At 33.5% G+C, this 11,108-nt stretch overlaps 1 protein-coding gene across 2 annotated transcripts; it reads right to left on the bottom strand.

The window, feature by feature from the left end:
- Positions 1–784: 784 nt before the first annotated feature.
- LOC107770946 (MADS-box transcription factor 23-like) lies at positions 785–10,563 on the bottom strand. 2 transcript variants are annotated; one of them, XM_016590273.2, is made up of 9 exons: positions 10,417–10,563; positions 10,098–10,309; positions 6,297–6,375; positions 2,321–2,382; positions 1,891–1,990; positions 1,774–1,815; positions 1,614–1,655; positions 1,314–1,468; positions 785–1,141 (listed from the first exon to the last, which is right to left on the bottom strand). In XM_016590273.2, the coding sequence occupies exons 2-9, from the start codon at positions 10,277–10,279 to the stop codon at positions 1,138–1,140; spliced, it is 666 nt and encodes a 221-aa protein (XP_016445759.1). In that variant the 5' UTR covers positions 10,280–10,309; positions 10,417–10,563; the 3' UTR covers positions 785–1,137. The 2 variants fall into 2 exon arrangements, with proteins under 2 accessions (XP_016445759.1, XP_016445758.1); XM_016590272.2 differs by having other exon boundaries at positions 1,572–1,655.
- Positions 10,564–11,108: the final 545 nt, after the last annotated feature.

Here is an 11,108-nt window from a genome sequence, read left to right on the forward strand (position 1 = left end):
ATGCTATGCAAAGAACTTGCCGGTATGCATTCAAACTAGAAATCCAATATTGTCTCCTTCAAGTGAATGGGCCTGGAGTGGGAGATTTGTGGGGTCCAACCCATTATTAGAATAAAGAAAGAAGAAGTGTAACAGGCATGTGCCTATGGATAGCCTCGTCAGAGAGCCTTGGAGCCAAAGTTTAGATTTGTGGAGGAGAATTAATAATTCTCCTATAGCATTCTTGGAGACTAAGTTTTGCTCTCTTATAAAAGGGGATCTCTTTCACTTCTTAAGACACACCATAAAAGAGAGAAAGAAAGAGTGAGGCATCACAAACACGGTGTAAGAAAATTGTCTGTGAAGAAAATAGAGAGTGTGAGCGATATTGTAGTGAGGTGGGAATATCAAAAGAGGGTTATTTTTTTTTTGAGTGTTGTAGTGGTCTTTGAAGTATTTTACTCGGACATACAAAGTGTAAAATTCCTTGCTATAGTGATATCAGTTGCTCCTCTCGAGGTCGTGGTTTTTTCCCTTATTCAGAAGGGTTTTCCACGTAAAAATCTTAGCGTCGTTGTCACTCTTTTATTCTTGTTGATTACCGTATCTTGGTGCTACACTATTATTCCGTTGTTATTACCGTGAATATTATTTCTGTGGGGGTTCATATATATATATATATATGAACAATTAGCTGATTACATATTTTTCATTAGTATCTCGTTCCATCCATCTTGTTAGTTTGATCAGATATTCCTTGCTTGTGAAATTTTTTAATCAATTATCAATACAAGAGAAGGCTACGTACCCTACAATATTCTATTCCAGATAACTATGTATTTGCAATGCTGAACTCAAACAGCTAAACGTACATCATGCGATTTTGTTAAGAATTCTCAGATAGATTGGTTGGCCATGATGCCTATGCACTCTTTATGTGCAGCATCAAATGTTAGAATTGTACTGGTAGCATGAATAGATAATGCATATTCAATGTTACCATTATGAATAAGATAGTACACCATATATATTATGAGATGCCTTTGCAACTCCACACTAATATCTCATAGAAACTCTGCAATCCTTATTTAGTCTTTCTTCTTTGCTGCTCTGCAGTTCAGGTTGGTAAGTCATTGATGTTTACTGCCACCGTTGTTTCTACCTGTATGAATGTCAAAATATTTCAGTTGATGTTTAACCGGTCAATCAGGAATTCTCTATGTCAAGGATTTAAGTTATACATACTGGTGCTGCTGATAGAGTTGCACGTAACTACAATGTAGTTTTTTTTCCAGAAGTTTAAATCATATTATAGTGAAAGGGAAATGATTTACCTTGAATTGGATACTCCTGCTGTCGCCTCAAAATTGTGTGGCTCGGGCTGGCTTAGCTGCAGATGGATGGGGGCATGAACTTCTCTACTCACTGTGAAGCGATATGGAGAATTGGTGTTTCCATTCACTGTATTAGCATTCCTTGTACCATAAGCCTGAAACAATAATGTTAAGTACTAATAAACTATCTTTTTGCACTATTAGCTTTGACTTTGTAATTATTCAAGGAAACTCTTACTTCATATCAAGTATTACTACCTTTTTATACAATTCTGCATTTTCTTGTCGAATGAGGTTTACCTTCTTGTAGAGTTCCAAGTTTTCTTGATGTATCATGCTCCCCTATATAAATTCAAAGGAATATGCTCAAGAGTTTTTCAGATCAATGAGTTACGTTCTATTTATTTATTTTCTGATCTATTCTTGACATGATGAAAACTGCTACAGTTTTGCAGCATACCTTTTGAGTTAGCTCTTGAATTTCATCCTTTAATAGTTGCTCCTATAAAGTCAGAAAATGTTAGTTATTCCGTTCTAATAATATTACTAATTAGATAGTATCAGGTTGATTGCTGACCTTTTTCATACGGATGCCCCTTAAGCTCATTTCCAGTTGATTCTCCAGATTTGTTAGGTCTTTTACACCCAGACCACAAAGTTCCTCCCCCATTAATTGCCTGTTCTATCACATGATGAGAAAATTGCCTATTGAGTAATACTTACTTGTCAGTATAGATACTAGTTTCAAACATCCATGCAATTTGTTAACATTATGTGTTAATGTCCAATTCCATGAATTAGCTATATATCCATGAAAGAGTCCAACAATTCATGTCAATTGCGTAATAGTCCTTATATGCTAAGCATTTTTGTTCAACAAACCAAAAAGAAGATGCAACTCTATTGAATCTTGATGTATGAGTAGTTCCTAAGGTATTTTGATGCTGTAATGTTCCACTATATATTCTGAAGTGAAAACATGTATTCTTGCCAAAAGTAAACATTACCGATGATTTTCTTGCAGGTCCTGTAATTGTTGCCGCAATATCTCTGCCTCCCGCTGCCACAGCTATAGCAAGTACAATGTTGTCAATGAACTATAACTAAAATGAACTATAATGTTTATACAGTTCATTGCCACAGCTATAGCAAGTACAAGCATTCTACTCCTATATCCGCGTCCTGATTCTATTCACATGAGAATGTTCACATTAGCAACATGAAGTGACCTGCAAAATAGTGTGAAAAAACAGGCCTTACTTTTGCCAATATGGCTGTCCTTCAAACTATACATATCTGATTTTCTTGTATTTCTGATATAGGGAATGAAGAAAATGAAACACCTTCCTTCTGCTACTTTCTATTGAAATGCGATGACATTCTCATCTAAAAGTCTAAACTATTAGAGAGAACATACTTTTAATTAATTACTTACGAGTTTAAGTTACATATACCATCTGTGTAAATAATTTTTTACACTATCAGGTCATCCAAAGCATACGTACATGTAAGCCTCATTAAAATATGAGATTACAGTCTTAAAAGTAAGGCATGTTACTTGCTACAACAAGTAAAGATGACCAGATGGTGTAAAAAAAATTTATACTGAAGGTGTATGTAACTTAAACTCATTATTTAATTTTATTATGTCTCAACAATATCTTCCCATCTTAGTGCCCATTTTAGCCACTGATGTATGTAGAAGGAAATCTTAATTTGTGTTCCCTCATTCTTCAACAATGTTCATGTTTGAACCCTCTATACTTCTGAAATCACAAAGAAATGCTACAACTTTACAGTTGTCTATTCCGGCCAATACGAAGATTATTGTGAAAACTATCATCTTTCTCTGCTATCATTCAGTTTCACTTAGCTTGTTCAGCTGAAATTATTAGAAAGCTTATTGGAACAATGCCTGTAAAATGGTTAAATCAGTAGAAGGAAGAAGAAATCACACATGGTGTAGAATGAATGTTATCAACATACGTACCACCAAGTTTTTGTTTCTGTATTCAATACGTCAGAGCAATGAAAAACTATATACAATCCATCTCTTTGAAGATGGACTGATCATTTTACAATTCAATTTAAAGGAGATTCATTACTTCATATTCCAAGCATACTGTTTCGGCCAAGACAAACGAACTACTTTTCAATGGAATTATGTGAAACCTCAAGTGATTTACCTGAGAATTGTTGCTGCTATACATGTACAGGTTTCCAGGAACTAACTCTTTTTTCAGTAATCCTGACTTAAGGCCACAACATTTCCTTGACTGATATCTAAATATCCTATTACGTCTCCAGTCTTCTGACATTAGATGATTATTATTCCCCCTACATTTTTCATTAAGCTTACGGATTTTTGCCAAAGTTTTAGAAATTGAGCATTTCTCTACTGTTTCTCATATAACATTCGGACTTCGTTATCCTAGTCGCTAAATGTAACCAAGGAAATGTACATCTTTGAGAAGTTTCCCCTTAAATCTTTAACAAGATATCTAACAAAAAAAGAGACCCCAACTGGTGGAAATCTATAACTGTAACATGCTTTAGCAGCTAGCAACACTGGTACATCTTGCAAAGATGGTCACTTGAGTGGCATGCAGAGAATAGTAGTCTTCCCAATGTAAGACGTATTCTTGTACTCTGCCACTATCTCAGGCATAATTCCATTAAAAAATAGTTCGTTCCTCTTAATCGTGCAAGTATTGGAATATGAAAGGTCAAGTTAGAGTTTGCTAATGCACCATCTAGTTTTTGTCTCACTGATTTCCCATCCTTTCTAATTCCTAATGTCTATCAAGGTATCAAGTCCCAGCTATGTTTTTTTAGTTAATAAATTAACTTCTTAAAATTTAATTATAATCCGTAACATACATATCCTATTTCAGCTGTTGACAAAAAACTATTTAGCTAGCTTCATAGAGTACATTTAATACAACAAGAAAGCTAATTGCAATAAATTTTTCTTGTCATGAAGATCAAGATTTTCAGTTTACAGTGTGCTGATGATTTTGTAGATAAATACTGAAACAATACCAGAGCAAGATCATCTATAGAAATACTCCATAGTAGAAGTTACACAGTGATTTGACGGCTTTGGAACGACTCTTGGCACGTTCGAAGACGAACGTATGTTTAAGTGGGGGAAAATGTAACGACCCAGCTGGCCGTTTTGAGCATTTGCGTTCCGGTCAGTTGTTTGAAGTCTTGAGTAGCTTCATATGATGTATTATGACTTGTGTGAATCCTCGGTTTTGGTTTTCAGGTAATTCATGATTGATTTGGAAGAATGATTCTCAACTAGAGAGCTTTAAGTTGGAAGAGTTGACTGAGTTTGACTTTTCTGTATTTGACCTCGAATTGAAGTTTTGATGGTTCCTCTAGGTCCGTATAGTGAGTTTGGACTTGGGTGTACTCCCGGATTTGCATTTGGACGTTTCTAGAAGGTTTCGACACTATTTGGCGAAAGATGGAAATTTGAAGGTTTGGAATGTTTGTAAGTTTGACCGAGAGTTGACTTAGATGATATTGAGTTCGGATTGTGGTTCCGGGGATTGGAATAGCTTCGTTATATCATTTTGGACTTGTGTGCAAAATTTGAGATCATACCGTATTGATTTGATATGGTTCGGCACGAGTTTTGGAAGTTGAAAGTTCAAAAGTTCATCAAATTTGATTTAAGGTGCGATTCGTCGTTTCGATGTTATGTGTCATTTGAGGCATCGAGTAGGTCTGTGTTATGTTTTGGAACTTGTTGGCATGTTTGGGGGAGCTCGGGCGAGTTTCAGACGGATTTCGGCTCATTTTGGCACTGTTGTGTTCTGCTGATTTCTGGTGTTTCAATTCCTCATCGTGATCGCGAAAAGGAGACTACGATCGCATAGTGGATTATGGGAGCTGGGTGATTTACTTCATCGCATTCGCGACTAGGTGATCGTGTTCGCGTAGGTTATGGGGACCGGTCTTTCTCGCGTTCACGTTCGCGTATGCTTCTACGCGTTCGCGTAGTATTTTGGCTGAGCAGGGCAACTGATGGCTTCTTGTTCGCGTTCGCGATGATGCTCCCGCTTTCCCGTAGTTATGTCAGCTTTGTGTATCGCGTTCGCAAGGCTTGTTCCCTCCACATCCGGCAACTAGTTTGGATTGAGGCTTAGTTGGCTGTTGATTAATATTTGCTTTAACCAAACCACTCATGTATGAGGTAGGTACTATGCTTGCGGAAAGCATTCATGCCAGTACTTGCCAAATTTATTTAGGATGATCTATCCTTATTAACAAAAGGATGATTTGCATATTTCAGTTAATATATACTGTGGTAGCACTTAGCAGTGGTTACCTCAGAAATTGCTTGTTAACATATGAACATATTCTTGTCAATTCACTGATGCTTCAATTCAGTAAAGAGCCATTTGTCAGTGCTGCACTTCATTTTTTCCTTGGTTGTCTTATTGCTAAGTAGATACCTGTTTATACCACCAAAATGAAATCATCATCAATTATCATCAAATTTATCTAAACTCTTTTCTTCTTTTCTCACTTTCTGAAAAATTTACAACTAATTATGTCGGAAATTCAAGTGTATTATCACTTTTAGCCCACGCCAGAAACTATTTACATTTAGTAGCCGAAAAGTGTATAAAATTTGTATAATTTTTGTATATAACATACAGATGTATATATACAAAAAATATACACTTTTCGGCTATTATTTTGAGAGCGGCTATACAATGTCATTTCCCGAAATTCAAGTCCTGTTGAATTTTAATTTCGTTTTGACTTTGTAAATATAATTCTGAAGGAACTTTACTATATATACATTTATACACCAAGTGACGTCTTGCACTAAATTTCCTACATGCATATTTGATATTTCTAGCACATACATTCACTAAAACTACCGCACGGAGAGGATAAACTAGTGACTATGAACTGATTCTTTACACATGAAAAATTAAAGTAGCAGAAGGAAAATGTTACCTTCAGTTCCGACACTGGATTGTGCAACTGTTGACGTTCGTCCTTAGTCTTATTATATCGTTCAATAACTGATTTCATGCTGGCATTTGAAAAAGATAAGAAACGGTCAAATTATTATTGTTTATATGTATTGACGATATATAAATAAAAAAGATAAATTAACTTATATGCATTCATGGTGTAGTGATAGATTGCATGTCTTATTTTTTAGATAATTAATTCCACTTTATTATGAATTACATGTGGTTATTTTTGACCTATTATACGATCAGTGTATAAAAATACTACATATGGAAATTGAAAGTTGGAAGAATATAACGCTTTTACATTATATATGAACATTGTATCAAAGAAAATGCAAACTCAAAGAAAACAGAATACCTTATTGCATATGTTACCAACATTGAGTACCTTTTTACCTCCTATTGTTCCTAAATAATGAAGGAATTGGTAATATATGCAGGGTTACTTGAACTTTTTACACAATAAGTGTTATTTAATTTATTATAACAAGTTAGTCAGTATTTATAATAAACTATAAATTCATACTATTAAATAAAATTATTACTTATAATTACCAATTTACCTGCTTGTGTAATTACTTTTACCAGTCCATGCACAAAATTTGAACTCAATAAGAAACGATCAACTAGGTGGAAAATAAGAAGAAAGAAACGATCAACTTTGTCTTAGTATGCACATGAGACTGTCATTGACAGTAGCAAGGACAAGAAAAATATACTTAACAAAAGAAACAAGTATAACCTCGTCGCCACAAGCCATGTTGGGAAACAATTGTAGAAACACAAGATTAGTGATTTTGATAGTGTGATCACTATTTTAAAGAAATTTATGTTCTCATTATATTGCTACTAAGTGTAAGGTAGGATTATTCAAAATTTATAAAGCCAAACAATATTCAAGTTCAGAAAAAAACTGAAAATTTGTACAGTTACAAAAATTAAATTATTTTAGATAAAAAGAGAAGGAAAATTTTGATTGTTTATATTGTTTATCTTATTAAAATTATAATAATGAGGCTTTAATAATTAAAAGACATTTCAAATAAATTATTTAATTTCGCTCTACATTCATTATCAGCTTTGACTTTCCTCCAAAGATTTTGTTTCAAGTTGTAAAACACTTAGTTCCTTTTGTATTCTGCAATAAAGAGACAGCTTGCAATCTTTTCTTTTCTCAATCACTAACTATGCTATAATATCCCACTTAAATAGTTATATATATATAATACATATGCTATAGTAGCTAAGTTTGATTGATATAGTGAGTGAACCAATTACTTGTATAAACTTTTCAAGAACTTGTCAAAATTGATAATGGTTAGATAAACATTCTATTAAACCATAATACCTTTATTGACAAGATAGGAAATTTTTTTACAGTAATCACTACAGACTTCAATTCATGTCAACTAGTGGTGGCAAAATAATGGTTAAAAGAAAATAGTCGACTAATATTATCCATTAAAAAATGTGTTGGATAATGAATTTTTTTAAAATGGGTAATATGGATAAGAACCATATTATTCAATTAGAAATGGATAACCAATGGATAACATGACTAATGGGTTTAACTTTTATATTTGTAAAGCCTCAAGGGGGTTCTTCAAGTTTGGGAGACTAGGAATTCTCCCAAAAGTAATTATATTCAAGGAGCCATGGATAATATGGTTATCCATATTATCCACCGATTAACTCTTTTTTTCTCCGTATTAAATATGGGTCAGGTCGAATAATTTATTCATTTTTATATTACCCATTTTGATCCGTCCATATTCGACCCGACCTGCCCGTTTGTCATGCTTAGTGTCAACCATGAGCCTTAGCACCATATTATGACCTTGTGCTACCTCCTGATTTCATATAAACTTACAAAGTACTGTTTCCCAAATTTTGATTGAAGCAGTACCATTTTTTGTGCTTATATAGGTGAAGTTAAAGATGTCCTTAATATGTTCTTCCTTGGTTCATAATTGGAAAAGTGTTTCTTCATTAAGCTCACTCTCCTTTGCGTAAGTACTAAAATTACCGAAACTTGCAAACCAAGTTTTACCTTTTAAATCTTTAGTAATATTGTTAATTATGCAATAAGAACGGTAAGGTTCTTGTTACTAGTGACAAATTAAAAGTAACAACCTCAGACCCATATATATATATATATATATATATATATATATATATTTCTCTAAAATCTTTAATATTAGTAGATTTCTCAGCCACTCGACTTCTCCACTTGCAGCTGCTTATAAAGCAATGAGGTCAAATTCCATTGTTGATAAGTTATACATAAACACCAATGGGATATCTCATCCACCCAAGGTGAAAATCCAGCCAGACATTGACTTGTTATCGTATATTCTAGACTTCTACTTATCCAACTAGCTTCATAATATCTTTTTAGTACTTAAAGAATACCACAAAGCAAGGTAGTAAAAGACTTTGTCCTTTTAAGGTACGTAATCAAGTGTCCGTATTATACCCTCTCAATGATCACAACTATGATTGAAATATCTTTACAGAGGTGGAACTAGAACATTTGTTACGGATTTGGACGAGCTCAGCCAGTAGCTTTTACTTATAATTTGTATTTACTAAAGAAAACTCATTAAATATGTATAATTATTTAATTATAAATTCAGTAACTAAGACGTGCTATGAGTTTGGTTACAAATATAAAACCATAAACTTCAAGTCCCCTCTGAAATCTTGATAATTTAATTTATACACAACAAAGGCAATACCTGGCCTAGTGCAATGCATAGGATACCTAAGGCTCCAACAATTTAATTATGCATAATAAATATTAATGTATATTGTGCTTTCTAGAATACTATGATGCATTCAATATTTGCTCTAACATTACTATCTTAGTTCGGATAGTATCATTAAGCACGAATTATGTGCCCAACCCTATATCATTAAAGAACAAGACCAAAATCTTTGCCATTTCACTACTATATCTGCCTTTCCCAAAGAGAAACCGAGCTTGAACTGTTTGATTACTGGTTTAGTAGACACTAAACTGAGGAGGGTGGGGGAAAACGAGGAGAGAGAGAAAGAGAGCTTGTTTAATAGGATCTGATGATCATTAGGCCTCGTAACTCTCTCAATATTTTCTTCTCAACAATTAACACAAACAAACAAGCTAGAAAGTGATTTCTTTGTAATGCTACCAAGGTTACGCTCACCATTCAATTATATTAATCAGTATACGCTTATTAACCACTTAATTACATAAGATCATGTCTAAGAGTTCCAATATGTGCATTACGGTTAAAGTTCTAAGCACTTTAATTTTTATTTCATGAAACGATTAATTAAGTATATAAGGTTTAATATTCTTTTTAGAACATGAAGATCATGATATATCTTAATCAGAAGGTGTTAATAAAAGCAAGGGAAAGAAATAAAGGCGAAATCTTCATTTTATTATTCTTAAATACTCGATGCAAATGCAAACAGTCCAAGTATGCTAATTATTCTCATACATAGGTTACTTCTTTTTGTTTTTGTTTTGTGATTTTGTCAGAAAATAAGATATGCCTGATAATTGAGCAAATTAAATATCTGACTATGAATATTCTATCGCAATTTCATAGTATAAGACGACCAAGCAAAAGTCAAAATTAGAACAAGGCCACATATTGCCTAGTACTAGTACTTTCCGATTACTTTGACATATATCTACAAAATAGGATCCTATTAATTTACAAAAGATATATCCAACTAGAAAATAAGGTAATAAGTATATATTAAGAAACTTATAGTAATGCTTTAATACCTGGTGTTAGAAAACTCATAGAGCTTTCCAGTGCTGGAGAAAATGATCAATCCAACTTCAGCATCGCAAAGAATCGCAAGTTCCTTAGCTTTCTTCAATAATCCATTCCTTCTTTTGGAGAAAGTCACTTGTCTGCTCGTTGAGTTATCGATCCTTCGAATCACTATCTTTCCCCTTCCCATCTTGCTGCTTATTCTAGGGTTTTGCTAGCTCTAATAATAGATCAAGGAAGAAGATCGATAATGAGTAATTAAGAGATTAATTACAATTAGATCTTAAAGTAAAGAAGATTAGTGTAACAAAAGGAGAGAAAGCTTACTTGGGTTGTTGAGAGAGCTTAGGAAATTAAAGTATCAAATCAAAGTCTTCTTTATGAGACTAACATCAAAATCAGGAAGCAGTCTTTTATAAGCGAACGAGAGAAGTTTGAAATCCGCTTTTAGTATTCGGAACAGCTTGTAATGTGGTTTTTGCACCTTTTTTTTCTCATTTTAATTTTAATTTTACTTACTTTATTGGTTTCCTAAATATTTTTAAGTTGGCAAGTGGCATTATCTTTTGATGGCGCCGTCGCCGTATAATTCACTGACGCGTGGGGAATCCAAGACTTTCCTTAATAATTCTAAAAGGGGAAAAACTATTTTCCCATTTTAGTAACCTTAAACTTAAACTAAAAAACTTTTAGTTGAAAAAACGTCAGTCAGACTCTCCTTTTGACTTTTGGACATGATAAACAGCTTGATCTTTAGCTAATTTCAAGAATTTTCACGTGACCTTGCTCCTTAGAACATCTTTTACCTCCCTGTCAAAAAGGTAAATGGGAAACTTTCTTCTCTTTCTAGCTTCCCCCATAGCGCCTTCTTTATCTTCCTATTCATATTTTTTCTATCCCCTTTTTTTAATTTTCCTAAAATTATGGCATGCACAAGGAGCTAGTTACGTTAAAATTGAGTGGATGAGACATGTCTACTATTTTGATCTTATAGATCATCAGACAAATTCAAATTGATT

The sequence above is a fragment of the Nicotiana tabacum genome, chromosome 3, assembly GCF_000715075.1.
Source record: "Nicotiana tabacum cultivar K326 chromosome 3, ASM71507v2, whole genome shotgun sequence".
NCBI classification, from domain to species: Eukaryota; Viridiplantae; Streptophyta; class Magnoliopsida; order Solanales; family Solanaceae; genus Nicotiana; species Nicotiana tabacum.